The 19,698-nt window shown below is 46.4% G+C and overlaps 1 protein-coding gene across 15 annotated transcripts in view; it reads left to right on the top strand.

The window, feature by feature from the left end:
* Nucleotides 1-19,698, top strand: part of AFDN (afadin, adherens junction formation factor) — a 223,718-nt gene that overhangs the window by 64,476 nt on the left and 139,544 nt on the right. For all 15 annotated transcript variants that reach the window (XM_054973994.1, XM_054974054.1, XM_054974089.1 and 12 more), the window contains exons 9-10: nucleotides 16,144-16,238; nucleotides 18,498-18,757. In XM_054973994.1, coding sequence (XP_054829969.1) covers nucleotides 16,144-16,238; nucleotides 18,498-18,757 — 355 coding nt within the window. The remainder of the gene's footprint in view (nucleotides 1-16,143; nucleotides 16,239-18,497; nucleotides 18,758-19,698) is intronic.

The following is a 19,698-nucleotide window of genomic DNA, read 5'->3' on the forward strand; positions in this document are numbered from 1 at the left end:
CTACGGACTGGCTAGTCCTCTCCCAATTGGTCTGTGCCATGAAACCATTTCAAAACACCACCAATCTCCTCTGCTTCTACAAGTCCAGCCTGGGGCAAGTCATCCCCCTGATCTGTGGGCTGGACCGGGCGCTGGCCAAAGAACTGGAGCGGTGGGGGGGGGAAGCTCTTCTCCCCAGTGTCAGGGACTTGGTAAAGAGGTTTCAGGCAGACATGGCCACACGCTTGCATCCTGTGTGCAAATAGTGAGAGTACAGAATGGCCTGCATGTGTGATCCTTGTGTAAAGAGTGTCATCGCCATGCACCAAAGTGAGCTCCAGGGCTTGAAGAAGGAGTTCCGCAGAGAGGTCCTCAGATTTCAGGAGAAAAGATGTGGCCGAAAGGAAGAGGGCACGGAAGAGGGATTATTGGCCAAGGAGCAGGAAGAGGTGGAGGTGGCGGATGAGCCCAGCATCCCAGGCTGTGGCAGCCCACCCAACAGGGACCACCCCCACTATTGGTCCTCGGTGTTGAACTAGGACGTTGCCAGCAACAGAAAGGAAAGGGCTGCCCTCTTGGAGGACTAGGTGGAAGTGATGGTGCGAGAGTACCTTGTCAAGCCCCCCAAGTCCAATCCCCTGGAGTATTAGGCATGTAAAGGTGCCATCTAGCAGGACCTGTCGTTCGTGGCCATGATCCCCCCCACACACACACACACCAGTGTCCAGAGCGAGCAAGTATTCTCTCACCTAGGAGACATCCTCCGTCCCCACTGCTCACGCCTGGACCCAGCCCTGGTGAATCAATTGGCCTTTATAAAGCTTATCCTTCCTCTGTTGGGCTATCCCTCCCTGGATCTTGTGGTGAATACTTTGCTCTGAGCAAACTCAGTTTCCGCGCCACTGCCAGACTCTCTCACCAACAGTTAGGCTCTGGCCCACCCCCACTTCCTCGTGGAGGAATGCCGTGTTAGTCTGTCTGTGGCGGCAGAGAAGAGCAGGAGCCCATTAACTGAGGGTTATTTCAACCTACTTGTCCATGAGTCTGCTGGGGAAAGACATCTTTGGTGTCCACCCTGTGGGTGAGATGGTTTCTTCTGCTGGGTGTTGTACTGCTGCTGCAGCTGCTACCCAGCATGTGTTTCCACATCAGTGAAGTTCTCCAACCACCTCGTCGGTGAGATGTCTCTTTCCAGCAGAAATGAATCCATGATTCATTTCTGAATCCAGGTTGGGAAGGCATTTGTTTCCTTCTTTTCCATCCAAGCAACCATATTGTTGAGATGGGTTCTTTGGAAGGTGTGGCAATTCCAGGTCCCTTCTCCCCGGGTCTTCCCATCCCCTGCTTCAATAATGCTCATCGTCCACAATTGCATCCCGCTGTCAGCCAAGGGGACAAGGTTTGGAGGCGGTCGCTTGTCCAGAACCTTGCTTTGACCCCTCCGCACCCTCTGTCAATGCCAGACAGGAACAACTATCTTGGTGTTTCCAGTCAGTTTGGGGGGTAAACCCACCATCTGTGGAACCCTGTGACTCCTGTGGGGAAGGAAGGGAGGCAGTCAGTGGGCCCGCAAGGGGGAGAGCAGATGCCGTCAACACACCCCACACCTAAGCGGCTGCCCCCAGAACTAGAGCCTATCCCCCCCCCCCCGAGGAATTGACTTCCCCCAAAGTGGGGAAGGGGACTGTTGTAGTCCATTGCAGGCAGTTGCGGCCACCCCGTTGTGGAGATGGGTTCCAGCAGTCTGCTACAGTGGTGCAGAGCAAGAGAAATTTCAGCATTTCCCTTGGGTCTGCAGTGGGAAGGCTTCCAGGCTGGCCACCTTGTTGCTAAGGTGGGTTCTTGTTGCTGAAGTAGCCTTGGGTTCAACCCTACTGTATTCCCAAGGAATCCTACATCTCTGGGGTGCCAATCCCCCCCCCCAACTCCCAGGGAAGTGCAACCAAGTTCCCTGTGTGTACACAGGGGGAAGGCTTTCCTGTGGGCCAAGCCATCAGTGTGGTGGATACCGGCAGCCTGGAGGGGATCACTATAACGTTATTAACTGTTTCTGGATGGGAATTAGTCTGGGCAGGTCTGAGCCCTGTGGACCACCTATTTCTCCTCCCATGGATGGGGAAGGCATCCCTTGCAGCATCACCTTATGGGAGTTGTGTTGTGGAGGTTCCTTCATCCATTGCTCCACCAAGGGACTCCATCCTCCATGGCCAGGCAAGGGGCCCATTCCAGTCTCTGTGTGACTGGCAGACTCAGTTGCAAGGTTCATGCACCCACCCCTCCCACGCTAGGGGAATTGAAGTCTCTTTTACGCTAGAGACTGAGGGTTTTACTTGCAGCCATCCTGTCCACGAGGCGGGTTGTGCCTGCCACAGACTTCTTCTCACATTGCGAATGTACCTTACCACAGAAGGAGTTTCATTTTGCTTCCCCAAGGTTAGGAAAGTCCTCCCTCTCACCCAGCCCATATGGGGGATAGAATTTGTCCTGCCTATAAGGGATGGTCCTACCAAGGACTCGCATAACATTTGGTGGCATTCCTCTCTTGCAGCCCCTTGGAGAGGTGGGTTTCTGGTCGCCGTTGGCACTCTTTCTTAGAGGGGAAGGTCCTCCTTTTTTGTCCCTGCTCCTTTCCAATGGGTGTGTGTGTGTAGACAGCCCCCCAAAGTGGAGTCTTAATCAGTACCACCTTTCCCCCAGGTTGGGAAGAAAACTTGCATGGCCACCACGTTGGTGAGGTGGGTTCTAGGGACCAACAGCTACATCCGTGAAACTGAGCCTCCAGACACATTGGCTTTGCATTAGCTCCACATTAGCCCTGTTACCAAATGGTGCGTGTCCTGAAAAAGTGGGACCACTGACCTCTTCATTCGCTGACACCATGTTGGGGAGGTGGGTTTTGGTAGATGGGAGGCTGGAAAAAATATTTTGAGCATTTGTCCCAGCTGGTTTGGATGGCATCTGTCCATTTATGTCGCGTGCACTTCAGCCATTGTAGGCATCCCATGAGGGACTCCGAATAACCTTTCCCAGGTGTGGGAAAGGCGCCATCTGTATGGGGGTGCCCAAGTCTTCTTCCCCCCCAGTGTGGGGGAAGGCACCCTCCTGGGTCCGCAAAGAGGGGACGGCCACCATCAAAATCCACCTCACCATCGCAGTAGCTGCTCCTCCAGTCAAAAGTGTGTGTGGGTTGGGGGTCACCCTCCCACTACAGGAGCCTGTCACCCTCAGGGAAGGGAAGTGCTGCGGGTTGGTGACTGTTGGCTTTTTGTCAATGCAAGCTCCCATCAGGGGCCTTTTAACTGCCTTCCCTGATGGTGGGGAAGGCATCCGCTGGCACATTGGTGAGGTGGATTTTGTCGGCGACTGCTGTACTTTCCTTCCACCAGGCATGGGGCGGGGTCTTTTTGAGTAGGGTAACCCTAGTCTCCTTCCTTCCCCCAGGCGTAGGGAAGGCACCCACCAGGACTCGCAAGGAGGGGGCGGCCACTGTCAAAACCCACCTCACCAACGTTGTAGCCACCCTTCAATCAGATGGGGAGCGTTGGGGCCACCCCACCTCCCACTACAGCAGCTCCGTCACCCCAGGGAGAAGGAAGGAAGGGCGGCAGGCCTCTGACTGGCTCCCAGACCCGCAAGGAGAGGGCAGCCGTCAGTAAAAGACACTTCACCCTGGTGGCTGCTCCCACCCCCTCTATAAGAGCCTGTCACCCACAGGGGAAAGAATGGCTCCCCCATTTGCCCTCCGAATGAGAGAGCCCAAGTTTCCCTCCTGCAGGTGTGAGGAAGGCACCTTCTGAAAGCAGATGTTCTGTTGTCACCACCGTGTCAGTGAGGTGGGTTTCGCTGGTGACGCCCTTCCAAGTGGGGGAGCCTGGGTCTCCTTTCCCCAGGCATGGGGAAAGCCCCTTCCAAATAGGGGAGCAGAAGTCTCCTTCCTTCCCTCAAGTGTGGGAAAGGCCTCTTCTACAAAAGTCTTCTTTCTTCCCCCAGGTATGGGGAAGGCCCCTTCTGAATAGGGCGGCACAAGTCTCCTTCTTTCCCCCAGGTATGGGGAAGGCTCCTTCCAAATAGAGGAGCCCAAGTCTCCTCTCCCCAAGCATAGGGAAGGCAGACAGTCCATTCCATCACTGCTACCATGTCAGCAAGGTGGGTTTCACAAGGGATCGCCCAAGGAATAGGGGAGCCCAAGTCTCATTCCCCCAGGCGTGGGGAAGGGTCCTCTCGAATTGAGGAGGTGAAGTCTTCTTCCACCAAGTGTGGGGAAGGGTCATTCCAAATTGTGTAGCACAGGCCTCCTTTCTCCCTAAGTGTGGGGAAGGGTTCTCTCGAATAGAGGAGACCAAGTCTCCTTCTGCTAGGCCTGGGGAAGGCAGACTTCTCGATCCCTCAGAGTCACCACGTTCGCTGAGGTGGTTTTCATCAGTGACTGCTGCCCAACTGTTCTTCCCCCAGGCATGGGGAAGGGTCCTTCTGAATAGGGGGACACAAGCCTCCTTCTCCCAGGCATGGGGAAGGGTCCTCTTGAATTGAGGAGCCCAAGTCTCCTTCCCCCAGGCATGGGAAAAGGTCCTTCCAAGTGTGTGTGTGGGGTAATTCTCTCTCCGCTATGCGTGGGGAAGGCAGATATCTCGATCCCTCACAGACACCACATTCGCCAAGGTGCGTTTAATCGGTGACCCTCCTGCAGGCATGGGGGTCCTTCTGAATAGAGGAGCACAAGTCTCCTTCCCGCAGGCGTGGAGAAGGCGCCCTCCAAAGGCAGATGTTACAATCCCTCACAGCCACCATGTTGGCAGATGTCTTTTGCTGGTGACCATCTGAATAGTGGAGCCCAAGTGTCCTTCCCTCAGGCATGGGGAAGGGTCGTTCCAAATAGGGGAGCCCAAGTCTCATTCCTGCAAATGTAGGGAAGGCATCCTCACAGGCCCATGAGGAGGGGGTGGGCACTGACGAAAATCACCTCACCAATGCAGTGAATGCAGGGCCACCCCACCCGCTGCTACAGGAGCCCAGAACTTCCAGGGGAAGGAAGAGTGGTGGGCCCCTGAAGCCTTCTGGGCCCGCAAGGATGTGGCCCCCACTGATGAAACCCACCTCAATAATGGGATGTGGCCGCCCCCAGTCACAAGGGGGGTGTTTGGGGCCACCTCACTCCACTCCCTGCTGCAGGATCCCATTGCCCCCAGGGGAAGGAAGGGCAGCGGGCCTATGAAGCCTCCCGGGTTCACGAGGAGGGGGCAGCCACCAATGAAACCCACCTTAACAACACAAAGTGGGTGCCCTCCAGTCACAAGGGGGGTGTTGGGGGCCACTCCATCCCCCACTACTGGAGCTCGTCACTCCTGAGGGAGGGAAGGGCAGCAGGCTCCTGAATGCCTCCCGGGCCCTTGAGGAGGGGGCAGCCACCAACAAAACATATCTCACCAATGCAGTGTCCACCCTTAGAAAGGGGGGGTGTTGGGAGCTGCCCCACCCCTCACTACAGGAGCCCGTTGCCCCCGGGGAAGGAAGGGTGGTAGGCCGTTGACTGCCTCTCAGTTCCTTGACGCGAAGGCAGCCACCTACGAAACCCACCTGTCCAACGCAGCGGCTGCCCCCAGTCACAAAGGGGAGTGTTGAGGGCCACCCCATCCCCCAGCTACAGCAGCCCGTTGCCCCTGGGGGAAGGAAGGGTGGCGGGCCCCTGATTGCCTCCTGGGTCCTTGAGGTGGGGGGGGGCACCCACAAAACCCACCTAACCCTGATGGCTGCCCCCATGATTGGAGCCTATGGCCCACAGGGGAAATAAGGGAGGCAGGTGGCACTTGACCACATCCCGGTCATGCAAAAAGGGGGCAAACACTGTCTGAAGAACCCATCTCTTCCAGGTGGTCACCTCCCAGGCCCCAGGGGAGATGTGACGGGCCACCCCAGCTCCAGGAGCCTGTTGCCCTGCGCAGCCGACCTTCAGGGTCACGACTGAGGACCAGTAGGCTTCTTGCAGGGTTGGGGTGGGAAGGGTGAACTGAACTGCACTGTTGTTTATCTGGTTGCAATGCACAGCTTGCTCCCCCTCTTGAAAGTCTTCTAAGGGCCTCTTGCTCCTAGAGGCAGCTGCCAGCCCCCCACTAGTGCAGCTTCCATACCTCCTTGCAGAGGTCCGGCTTCCTCCATTGGTGGAGCTCATCATTATGGAATGCAGTCCCACCGTGTAATGGAGACCTGCTGATGCCTGGCTGTCCACATCCGCCTTCTCCCAATTTTGGTCTTTCCCCCACAAAATTCTCACTTCCATCCTTTCCACGTGCGCTCCCTTAAGAGTCCTCCTGTCTTTCAGTCTCCCCATGCCCAGGTCTTCCTCCTTACGATGATTTATCTCCTTCCCAGAGTCGGCGCTTCCAATTGGGAGATTTCTGTTCCCCCAAGGACACACTCCTTCCCCCCAGGATTGCCTCGTGTCCTGTCATGTCCAGGGATATTCCTGTCTCCCCAAAGAAATCCACTCCGTCCCCCCAAATTTAACCTCCTTTCACAGATTGTCTCTGTCCTTGTGTCCTTTAAAAGAATATTCTTGCTGTCTCACCCAAAAAATCTTCTTGACTATCCCCTCAAAGAGTACTTCTCTCCCTCCCCGTTCCAGCCCCAGAGCAGGTTTTCTACTCCCAGGAACTGTCAATCCACTCTGGAGGCCATCATTCCGTTCTCAGAGGAAGATTCTCTAACTCTATCCCACGTTTTCATTACAACTTTTTGGTGCTGCAAGCCAATGCAAGTTGTACCTCCTATGTACTGGAAGTTTCCTGGGGGCAGCCACTTCAGTGGTCTGTAACTTGGATGTCCAAAATATAATCTTGGCCAAACTTGAAGGGTGGATGGAGGAGAGCCTGCTGGAGACTCACGGTGAGTTTGGCATCTGTGAGTGTGAAAGGGGCAGTCCCAGCATCCCTGGAAGTGACGGACCATGGACCGAGGAACTGGTCCACGAACTGGGGCGGGTCCGTGAATGGTTCATGGTCCGTGAAAATTGACGGATCACAGACCAGTGGTCCATGGTTTTTTCCTGGTCCGTGCCGATGTCTACTCGTGACATTTTTAAGGGCTGTTACGTCACTTGCATTTGGGAATTAAGAGTAGCTGTTCAGTAACTTGATGTTTTAGCCTTTAAGTGTTCTAGATTGTGATTAACTGTTTTTGTAATGGATGTGATTTCATCTGCTGTATATAGTCCCAGTTGATTTGAACAGAAAGAAAGTTTACATTTAAAGTGTCAGATTGTCTAGCCATACAGAAAAGTGTAGCTATGCAAGGTTTAATTCTTAGTGTGTGGAAAGAAAGAAGTAGAGGATTGTGATGGTTCGAGCCTGGTTGTCACCACTTTTGTTTTTGATTGTAACTGCATGGCTTAGGCTGCCACTGATTTTATTTGTGGTTCAGCCCTGATACGATGGGGGAAGGGGAAGGAGGGAGAGCTGAGGAGACCTTTGAGGTAAATGGCTCTCTGGATTGGATGCTGTCCTATTACCTCCACACTATCCTCTTAATTTCTTTCTATTTAAACTTCAGCCATCACAATATCAATAAAAGGCAGAACACAGGCTTTTATAAATTGGAAGGTAGAGTGTAGCTTTGTATTACCTAAAGCAGGGGTCCCCAACCTTTTGGCACACAGGGGCCACATTAGAGTGTTCAGTGCCTAAAGAGGGCCACAGCTTAAATCAAAATGTAACAAAATCATTAACCTACCTATTTAGAACAACAGTAAACATTCAGAGGTCAGTAAAGAAATGTTAACTTGAATGCAATCTATTTTGGAACAATATTTTACTGTCGAATCCTTTTATCTAGCTACACATGCTTACCTCGTAGTAAGTGTAATTTTTGTGGCTGTTTTCTGTTAGCCCAGGCATTATTGTCCAAGTCAAGGTTTGTGACAGACACCCTTAAAATGTCATGTAAATATTCATCTGTAAATCTTGAGCTACACTTGGATTTTATAATTTTCATCTTGGAAAAAGTTTGTTAACAGATGTATGTGGTGCCAAAGACTGTAAACATGCCTGCAGAAAATATCTTTAGGTTGATAAATTTATCTGGTAGGCCACAATAGAAATTGAACAGACTATTTTCTTTGTAGTCTCTGAGATGATCACCGACTGGCAAATCAATTAGTTCCATCTGATAAAAGTTACTTGCATCTTCTGGTGCTATTTCAAATGGATTTTGAAACATTCTTATTTCCTTTCTGTGCTTATGGCGATCAGTGAATTGGAATCCCACCTGCAATAGATTCAGTGCTTTGTCATGTCCTTCAACATGGAAATGTAAATTCACGTTTTTCTCACATTTTAGTTCATTGCAGCATGAGAAGTTTGAAAAGTTACTTTCACTAACTTGCTTCACACAAATGTTCAGTTTTGCTTCAAAAGCTTTCAGTTCAGGGATACATATCACACACAAGCTTTCCTTTCCCCTGCAACCTTAGATTCAATGTGTTCAGATGCTCTCTTATCTCAGGTAAGAAAGCCAAATCAAAAATCCTTCCAGGATCAGAAAGTATTTGTTGACCTTCTCTTTTCTCCTTGAGAAAGACATCAACTTCATGGTGAAGACTGGAAATTTTTTTTTGAGGACTTTGCCTCTACTAAGCCACCTGACTTCTGCGTGGTACAATATGTCTCCATATTCTGCACCTGTCTATGAGACAAAATTTTGAAACCGATGATGAGTAAGGCCATGATGCCTGATGTAATTAATGCTGGATACGACAGTATGAATCATGCTTTCCCACTGAAGAATCTTACTGCACAAGGCTTGCTGATGGCTCATGCAGTGAAATTGCATGGGAAGCGTACTGTTTATTTTCAATATCTCTTCATTGATTCTTGCATCTGTACCAGTTTTAGTTCCCACCATATTTCTTGCACCATCAGACCAAGATGTTCTACTCGCACACCTTCAAGAATATGTTTTCTGCATTTGTAGTGTTTTTCAAACTGCAGTAATTCTGAAGCTGCAATCTATCCCCCTGATAAATATTAGTAGTTGAGCAGTGTCATTGCTCTTATCTAATGCTAAAGAAAAAAAATCAAAACTTTTTGCCTTGTCAGTCAGTGACATGCGGCTCTTCGCTTAGTTCTTCAGCACACCTGGTGCCGATAAACTGACACAACTAACACAAGACACCTTATCAGGGCGCATTTCCTCCATTGCTTTAACCATGCACTTTTTAACAAATTCACCACCAGTGAATGGCCTACCATTCTCAGCAAGACATTTAGCAACTTGATAGCTGGCCCTCAGAGTAGATAATTTCTCCTCAGTGTGCTTTCTAAAACTATTTTGCAGCAAAAACATTGATTTTTTTAAAAGATAATTTATCTTGCTCACTCACACCTCTCAATATATTGAGTAGCTCTTGTGACAGGATCCAAAGTGCCTTCTAACAGTGTACTCCTTTAATACAGAGACCGTTTCAAGACATATCAGGCAAAGTGCTTTATCTTTGTTTAAAACAAAGACATACTCAGTAGTCCATTTGTCATTAAAGACATGGTGCTCATCTGCAATCTTTCGTTTCTTTGAAACAGCACTTTCTTTTGCAGACAGCTTTTTACAGAATTTTTAGCAGAGCAGCAGTTGCAAGGTTTCAGTATTATCCTTGAATAAATAAAAATATGAAAAGTATAATTTTAGGGGTCTAACTCTTCCCTTTCCCAAACTCATCCCACTCTAGGTGCTATTAGCTGGAGATTTTCATTTTGATCATGGTAAAGAAAAGAAGAGACTCCTGCCTCTACAGTTCTCAGGAGCATTGGGCCATATGCACAGGCCAGGAAGAATTTTTTAAAAATGGATTATGAATCAGACCTACCAGATGGTGAAGTTGAAATCCTAAGTACACTGAATACTATGAGTTATTTCTTAATAAACACACTGCTTTGAGGTTTAAATCTACACATGCCAATCCTCCAAAAGGGGGCAGATAGAGAGAAAGAGTGAATGAAAGGGCAGCCTCCCACCTGGAGCAGAAGATATGCCATTAAGTTGGCTTCAAATGATATGGAGGTGCACATATGCATCACTGCCTGCCAGCCAAGCTTCAATCATGAGAAGCAAAATGGCAGCAGGGCAGGGGGGAACTTGGCTGGAGGAAGATGTGGGAAGGGGGATTCCATAATCTTCCTGCTAAGGGAGTACTCCTTCCTGCTCAACCCAACGGGCCACTCGCCGGCTTCTGCAATCACAGATGCATGAGAAGACTCCTAGCTGGAGGATACGTCTGACATTTCAAAGTTTGAGTACTCATCTTCCAAGTGGCTAGGTTCCCCATATGTGGGACTTTCCTCCTCCCGTTGTTTTTTGGTTTTAGGTGGGGAAGGTGATGTCCCCCTACGTTTGCCTATTTTAGGAGGATGAGCCCTTTTAGGTTGCCTGCCTGCCCTGTCTGACGAGGAAGGCCCCTCTTTAAGAAAACCATGCTCCTTCAACACTTCCTTAAATTCTCTCATTTCAGAACAAAGCCAGGATAATAGGTGGGCTTTAACTTCCTGACTTGTAGGTTCTGATCCAGTGTGATTTTCCCTTTCATCTCCTGGGGACTGATGGGAGGAGAGTGAATTTGGAGAGCTAGGGAGTTCCAGTTTACAAAGGGTGTTCCCTCTCCTGCAGTGGGTGATAAACCTGCCTTCGCAGCCATTGCACTTCTTTCCCGCCAACAGAAACAGTGTTGTCGCAGGATAGAAGTTTAGAAAGGAGCTGGACGAAGGTGAAGGGGCCACAACTCATGCAAACTAACCAGAAAGATCAGAGGGAAAAACAAGAATCTGACCTTGGAAGGCTTCTTACTGCCCCACTCGCCGGCGAGCCATCCCCGGGCGTGCAGAGAGGCTTCCGAGCAGCTGCATCGGAGCTGAAGCAGAGGTTTGTTGGCCTGCCATTACTCCTGCTGGCGTCTTCCGACTCTACCGTGTCCCCCGATTGTAGGATCTGATGGGGGGGGGATTCCTAGCCCAAAGGCTGGAATACACCACGGGAGTTCGTGTGAGAGCTGTGGAAGTTAGGCTTGCCTAGCGCTGTTGGACTCACTGCTCGCTGCCGCTTCTTTCTTCCACAGGAAAACAGTGAAAGGGTGGGGCTGGGAGCCCTTCCTTCCCTGGCGAGCTCCTTTCTCCGTCTTCTGCCCCCCCTTTTTTTTTTGCCTTGCCGGGATTTCGTGCTCAACGGAGCACTGCAGTTGACATCCTGCACTTAGGCAAGGCCAGAAAAAATAAAGAGCCGAGGAAGCCCCTCCCATTCCAGGATTGATCAAATCAACTGACCCTGCACTGGAGTGGAGGAGTTGCTTCCCCAAAGTACAGACTGACCCACTCCTGGACCACCAAGAAAGGAAGCTTCACAGTAAGCGATACTTAAATCTTCCATTCTATAAGCTTCCCTGCTAAGGAGTACTTCTTCCTTCTCAACCCAATGGGCCACTCACCTGCTCCTGCAATCGCAGATGCATGAGATGACTCCTAGCTGAAGTGGGTGGGGGAGGAGAGGCAGAAGCAAGCAAGGCAAAAAGTCAGCAACCAGCTCTTATTGAAGAAGGAAGAATGCTTTTGCCTGCAACAGCAACCTCACTAGTAACCTTGGATGCCACTTGGAAGTGCCTTGATGGGTGGAGCCTCTAGAAATGTCCAGTATGGAAAACACTTTATATCCTTTTTTTTTTTTTGCAAAAACACCAGCCCTTTTACTGTCCTTTCCCCACTTTTTTTTTTGCAAAATAGATATCCTGTACCCTTTCACACACCTGCTTTATACACATATATAGCCTTCAACATGGTAAGGCATGGAGAGGGGGAGTACAAAAGCTAAGCAGGACGGGTAGCCAGCAAAGCAACCAAAATGGCCAAAATGCTAATATGGAAAATAAGACTAAGAGGGGGCTGGCAGAAGGAACCATGGAGACCAGAAGAAACAATGTTGCTATTGTGTTTTTTGCAAGAAAGGGACAGGAAGAACAGCAATAGGTGTTGCCTCTTGAAGCAGGAAGAATAGTGTGGGTCTGAGGGGAAAATGCCTTGAGAGTGATAGCAGCAAACAACAGGTTGGAGTGCTGCACAGAAAGAGCTTGGGGGCCGCATGTGGCCCGCGGACTGCAGGTTGGGTACCCCTGCCCTAAAGGGCTTTTATTTGTGACCTTTATAATGTGGTATTTGAAAGTTAGGTTATTAGAAACTCCTTTCCACAGCTGTTTTGACTTGACAAACACAGATGGAAAGAACAACAATCAAAGATTAATTTACAGAAGATAAGTTGTAAAAACAGCTAAAGGTTCTGTGTGGAATAAATAGTATGAACAAATGTACAACTCACTCCACTTTCCAGAGGCTATGTTTCCCCCTACACTGGAAGTGGACTTGTTGAACCTGAGCATTAGTTAACAATTAGTTAACTGAGGGGAGAAATGAATGTTTTTCTTCCAGACAGCGTTCCTCAGCAGTTAAAGTTCATTTATAATATTTTTACCATAGCCGGCAGGCTTCTACTAGTACTAGACTACTCTTTTAAACTTTCAGAGAACCTGGCCTCAGTACCAGAAAAGTTGTATTTTGAACAGGCCCTTTAGATGGTACTTACTTATTTCCTTTTTTTTTTTTAATAATTTTTTTTATTTTTCACAACTACAAAACACTACACAAGACTATCACAAGGAAAGGGGAGAGGGAAGGGACAAAGGGGGGTGGAAAAAGAAAAAGGGGGGGGAATGAACTACAAACACTAAACACTACACTTCAATGTTTCCCTTCATACTGTCATAATACAAAAATAGCTCCATAGGATAATGATGGAGTGGTTAATCATACAGAGAATAAACATTTCAAATTCTGATTAAACTTTCCTCCCCCTTCTAGGTCCCGGACGCAGTTCTCTCTGTGCAACTGCTGTTGCGGTGCTCTCCTCCTCCTCCCCCCCCTCCGGCTCCTCCTTTTCTTCGTTCTTGGTGCAGCAGAGTTCTGGGTTTTTATTCTCAAAATCCTTTAGTTGATCTTCTGATAATATCTTATAGGCCTGATCTTTATATCTGAACCATATTCCTTCCGGGAATAACCATTTGTACTTTATTCCATGGTCCCTCAGAAGAGCTGCAAACTTTTTATATTTAAAACGCCGTTTCCGGACTAGAAATGGAACGTCCTTCAAAATCTTGACTTTCAAACCCATAAAGTCCAAATCCGCATTGTATGAGTTATATAGGATGGTGTCCCGAATCTTTTTAGATGAAAAGTCAATAATGATCTCACGAGGCAACTGTCGCTTTGTTGCATATTTTGAAGAAGCCCGACGGACCTCCAAAATGGCGCTTTTAACCTCTTCTTTAGTCGTCCTCGCGGGTATCGCCAATAGTTTCGAGACCACCTCCCACAGATCCTCTTTTTCCTCCTCTTTCACGTTTTGGAGACGCAAAATTGTCTGCGTTCGTTCCACCTGTAGCCCGATCAGCTGGTTCTCCACCAACTTCAGCTCCTTTTTTGTAGCCTTCACAAGTGACGCACTTTCCAGAGCAGACTTTTCTGCCCCCCCCCGCTGCTGCCTTAATGGTTTTCACCTCGCTTTCAATTAAGCCCACCCTTTGATCAGTTTCGTTCAGCTTGTCAACAAAGGGTTTTATAGCTTCCACCACCGCCCTGCGCACCAACTCTTCGAGCGACTCCCCCTTCTGCAAGGTAGCCGAGATTGACTTACCGAGAGCGGGACTTTGCTTCTTTGCTGCCATTTGGGGGGGGGGGCGCCAACAAAATTCTGGAACTCGACGAAGGGGAAGAGCGAGTCTTCTTCAGATCAACCTCTCCTTCACAAACGCTTGTAGAACAGAAGGGATTCGCTTGTTTACAGGCTTCCGCCTGTTTCTTTTACTTGCCGTTTCTCATTGCCCGGCGGCACTCGAGGCGCCGCGCACGTCTGCCGGCCTCCATAGGGACAAACGGGCAATTCCCCCCCCGCATTGATTTCGGGGAGTTCTTCCCGCCGCGTCCCGGACCCTGGCTCCCTCCCTGGGAGTCCTGGGGGCTAATCCTTGCGGATCAGCCGCCCGGTCAGGGTGCCCGGTCGTTTCCTCCCGGACCAGCCGAGAGGAGCGTCCGGCATGGCTGAGAAAACGAAACCGAATCGGTACTTACTTATTTCCTTAAAGCAAGGTTCCTTTGCTTTGTATGATGTATTCTGCATTATTCCAATAGAAACAAAAAATTTTGTACCTGTTATTTTGTACCTGTTAACTTCTTTATTTAATTTTGTACCTGTTATTTTGTACCTGTTAACTTCTTGTACATGAATGCTACATAAATTCTGTCCCATCTAGTTTGGTTTAAGCCTTCATTTCTCTCTTGTACAGTTGCAAAAAGTTAACATAAAAAAATAAACTTTAAGGCCTCAAAATGTTTTCTGTTCACATCTGTTAAACTTGCAAATTCTCATCATAGCCTAAACATGTTTCACTTTATAAAGATTATTTGTTCTTTTTCTAACTTCAGCATAGAACACTGGATTATAAAGAGTATAATTAAATATCATGGAGCCATTTTCTTTCTTTATGTTATTTGGTATGAATAAACAGAGAGACACAAAACTGGGAATTTTTCATAATTTTCTTGTTCATATCAGTAATCAAACATTTTTCTTTCAAATCTTGACTGAATATATTCATGCATAAATCCAACCATAAATATATGTAATTCTCAACATGGCCCTATCTCTAGATACTTAAATCCAGAGAACAGAGCCATGAGCAGCCAAGAAAGATCTTTCTACAGACCCCAGAAAAGCCCTGGGATTGCAGAAAAATTTGAAATCCTTAAAGGAATGTGTGTGTTAAACCTCACAAATTAATAGAAGTGCCTGTACTGTTAAGAAACGAGACATCAGTGCCCATCATAGGGGTTGCAAGGCAGAGATGTTGAACATCTGTCATTTTATGTTGTGGGAAAGGAGACAAATTATAATGACTTATTTTGATATAGTTTTTAAAAACAATAGCAACTACTTTTTTCTCTAGCTGAATAAAATAAAGTAAGGCATGTCTGTATTTACTCTTAGTTAAAAGTATTCAGTGTTTCTTTTTCTGGTCTTCTTGTGCAAGATTTGTGCAATACTGTCTTCTTGTGCAAGATTTATTGCTGTTTTAGATTTCCTTTTATCATAATACATTCTCATATTTTCCATATCTACAGTCTTTTTCTCTTCTAGATTTGCTGCTGCCCACTAGATAACAAAGTATGTCTGTTTTCTTCCTTAAGTTATTTTTCTGCCAGGCACTTTACTCTATTGAAAACCTTTATTTATGAAGTGACACCTAGCAGTTGAAGTACGTGGTTGTATTAAACTTTGCTCTCAGCATAGGTGTATTTGGAAAGAGAGAGCCTTCTTTCTTCTTCTTACTTGAGGATGCATTTTTGTTATTGTAAGGGAAAACTAGGCTGTGTTTTGCTTTTTAGCACAAACTGGGCACAGAGAAGAGAAACTAAACCCCTCCTCTGCCTTATGCCATACCAGCTCACATCTGATACTAGCAGCAAGCTGGTCTTGGGAAAAACGCTTAAAAACACCTGTTTTTAACAAGAGAAGATGCGGGGTGGGGGGGGTGGGGCTAATGTAGTCTATACATTCTGTTTTTTAAAAGACTCCCCACATGAATAGATGAACTTGTGAACCGATGGAGATGGAATGGTGGAAGATCCATGAGTAATTATACACATTGAGCTTTTCCCGCATAGAGGATAATGTAATGACCATAATAAAAATGTTTGCAAAAGAACTTAAATGAATAACACGACACTTTTAAGAGAATACCAGCACATTGATATTTCCTTCATTCTTATTTCCTTTGTTAAATTCAGTTTCTTAATCTGAACCCTGGCAGCACTATGTTGTCTTTTTGTGTTCAAAGGAATATCCAAGGTGGCTCACACCATAAAAAATGAAAGAATTAAAAAATAAAAATTCAGTAACAGCATAACATTAAAATGACTGAATGCCTCCAAAGGCATTCCAGAATAAATAGGTTTATAATGGACGGTCTGAAATTGGGGGTGCAGGTTATAACTCCTGGGAGAGGTGATAGTGTTTAATATAATAATACCATGTAGATCCATTCCATAAAATTCATCAAATTTTTTTAAAGTGGTTTCTTCTTTCTTACAGATGGTTCTGATTCCAGAGATAAACCAAAGCTCTATCGTTTGCAGTTAAGTGTGACAGAAGTTGGTACTGAAAAATTTGATGACAACTCTATTCAGGTGAGGAACTGTCAGTTCTAGGGATGGCAGTCCATGAGAGATAGATCCCCAAATCCCTCACAACAAGTACTCCAGGGTCTTGGCTGAAAAGGTTTTATTACAGAGATCCATTAAGTTCACAGGTACCTCCAAAGATGAATAGGATTGGCAGGAATGAGAATGCAAGCATAAACACTTCGATATAAGGAGCAGGATTCCCCCCCCCCCCGGGGCAGTTAGCAATAAGGCACAAAAGTCCCAATTCTCATAAGAAACACAATAGCTTTGTCTGGCCAGAGAAAGCCAGAAGATTACAAGGAATTCAACACTCTCTGTCTCTCGTGAAGAGTTACAGTTTAGTACAAGGTCAGCAAGCAGGCGTCAAAGATAACAGTCTGAACATTAGTACTTTAGTTTTTATGCAAGCTCGAGATGGCATGAATATAATGGTCACAGTACATGAGCATAATAAGAGCATATAATTATACAGTATGATCTAATCAATACAGGGAACAGAGAACATATGAATGGCATGAATGATTGGTATGCAGACATGACAGGAACATTATTTGAGACAAGCAGAATGATAAACTGCATACTTAGTCATTCCTAAATTTCATAACCTAGACACAAGTAGTGGGTTGTATCCTTCTATTCTGTTCTGCTCATGTGTTCCTTTGCCAAAAAGTTGGTAAGATCCAACTCAAGATTGTTAAATATTGCTTTATAATCCAGTGTCAGGCTCGGCCTCCCTTAGGTTGGAGTCCAGGGCTGCCATGCCTTTCAGGGCTCTTTTCTAGCAAGATTTGAAGATGGCCTCAGTTCACAGAGAAGAGGGAAGTTTGACAGCACCCAGAGCCATCTCTGTCTCTTGATACACACCTCTCCCCTGACCACATGGGAGAGGCCTGGTGCTTCTTCCCTGGCTGGTCCTGAGCCTGCCTAATAAAGTGGTCCAGGGGAGTGGAGCTGCCTCAGACTTGCCCAGTGCTTCTCAGCTGCGGTGAGGTTCTGTGAGGTTGAGGCAACCTCCACCAATGGCCTGCCGTCCATGACTTTCTTCCCCCTCAGCCTGCCTTCCTCCAATGCCTCATAGGCTAGCTTTTCTAGCCCAGTCAGTCCTAAAGAAAACAAGGCTATCACTGGCTCAGCTTCTGGCACTGCACTGTCTCTCTGCCACATGATGGGCCTTCGACTTGCTGGGCCATGCTTTGCAGTGTGGCTTTCTCCCCTGCCAGCCTGTTGATTTTCCCAATGAACCAGAGGGTGCTGGGATGGGGTGCTGCTTTGACTGCCTGGCTGCCCCTGGACATCCATGCTTTCCACATACTAACTTTGTTTTTTGAAAATATTAGTACTAGTGTACTAGGAAACATAGCAATAGGGGGCTTCAATTGTTGGCAGAGTGCAAACAGAGCAGAGAAGTTACGCTGTGCTGATTAAAAAGGCTAAAAAGTTTATTTAAGAAATACTTACTTGAGAGTGAAGAAGAGAGATAGAGATAGGGTCTTTGCTATCTGACTACATCTTGTAGAAAAGTGAGTAAGGCAGGAGAGAGAAGAAGCAGGATATTGCCCTGTTTAGCCCAATAGGAGACAAGGAAATGACCCCCAGGAAACAAGAGGGATGCTGCTCTCACTGTCTTAACTAAGTGATCCTTGCTGCCCCCTACATAGAAGGCACTTCTTCCCTGCTGCAGTACGCCAGACATTGCAATTTCCAACATCAATTTGGGCGATGGTAAGGAGTTCTGTGGATCAAAAAAAGGTTTAATATGTGAATTATATTGCTGTTGATAGTAATAAAAGTGCTGAGAATGCATTTATAGATGTCCAGTTGAACCTTACATATTGCAGTACTAGGAGAATGATCCCTGATGCTTCAGCCAGTAGCAGTTTGATGGCAGATATGCTTTGATTCTTGACAAGATACAGTAACTATTACATTTGTTTTACAAATAAATGTATTTTTACAAACATCTGTCACTCTTACCAGTTTATCTTGTGTTATCCTACAGCTTTGAGATATGGACACTACAAGATTGTATTTTTGAAAATGAATAGGCCATTCATCAAAAACATGACTGAAATGTGTAGGATTGCAAGATTGTTACAAGCCATGGCAGGTTTATTTTAATGACTTTTTAAAGTTCAGAAATACGGAATCTTGGAATCTAATTTCTTGGTTTATTAAAACAAAGGTTTAAGTAAACTACCGTAAGCTTTTGAAATCTCTGGTTTTAGTTTGGCTTCTTTTGACTTTGATAATATGTGTTTTCAGTTGTTTGGTCCAGGAATTCAGCCTCATCACTGTGACCTCAGTAATATGGATGGAGTTGTTACTGTTACTCCAAGAAGCATGGATGCTGAGACATATGTGGAAGGTCAGCTGATTTCAGAGACCACTATGCTGCAAAGTGGTATGAAGGTTCAGTTTGGGTCCTCTCATGTATTTAAATTTGTGGACCCCATTCAGGATCACATTCCTAAAGGACGTCTAGACACTGGACACATGGTCAAAGGACTGCGACACAAAGCTGGGTAAGAAACTATGGTTTCTATTGCTGGAATGATCCATGATTAATACTTTTACTCCATAATTTAATAATTATAACTATTTTTCTATTACAAGGCTTCATTGGTACAAGAGCAGAATTAGTGAAACCTAATAACTTACTATTAAAAACAGAATACTATGAATAATACATGACTATAACTTTGTTGTATAAAAACTGCAATCTAGAGACTGGCTGAAAAAGAAAGTTAACATGGAAATGTCAAATTTACATACATTATGAAACTCTTTAATATAGGTAAGCCTGAGGCAGGCTAGGAAGAATTTCAACAGGATTTCAAAATACAATACTTACGAGAATGCAATTTAATGTTCAGGTTAAGCACTTTGAGCAGGCTAACAAACATATGGTTATCCAGCAGACATTATATACTGTGATTTCTAAAAAGCTTTTGACTAAAGACTTCTGAGTAAGCTTAGCAGTGATGGGATAAGAGGACAGGACCTTTTATAGATTAAAAATTGGTTAAATGATAGGAAAGAGAGTAAATGGACAGTTGTAGCGATGGAGGGAACAGTGTGGTCCCACAAAGCTCAGCATTGGGACCGGTGCTATTTTAATTTGTTCATAAATGATTTGGAATTGAGGCTTTGTCAAGTAGTTGCCAAGTTTGTAGATACCAAATTATTCAGGATGATGTAAACCAAAGTGGTTTGTGAAGAACTACAGGAGGATCTATTGAAACTGGGTTAGTGAGTAAGAGTGGCAAATGAAGTTCATTGTTGGAAAGTGTAAGGTGATACACACTGGAACAAAAAGATGCTAATTTTATATATATGCTGATGGGTTTTGAACTGGCTGAGACGAAAATAAGGAGATCTTGAGGTAGAGTGGGTAGCTTAATGAAAATTTTGACTCCCATGTGTGACAGCTGGGGGAAAAAGCAAACTCCATACTGGAGATTAT

This window comes from Eublepharis macularius, chromosome 1 (genome assembly GCF_028583425.1).
Source record: "Eublepharis macularius isolate TG4126 chromosome 1, MPM_Emac_v1.0, whole genome shotgun sequence".
NCBI lineage: Eukaryota > Metazoa > Chordata > Lepidosauria > Squamata > Eublepharidae > Eublepharis > Eublepharis macularius.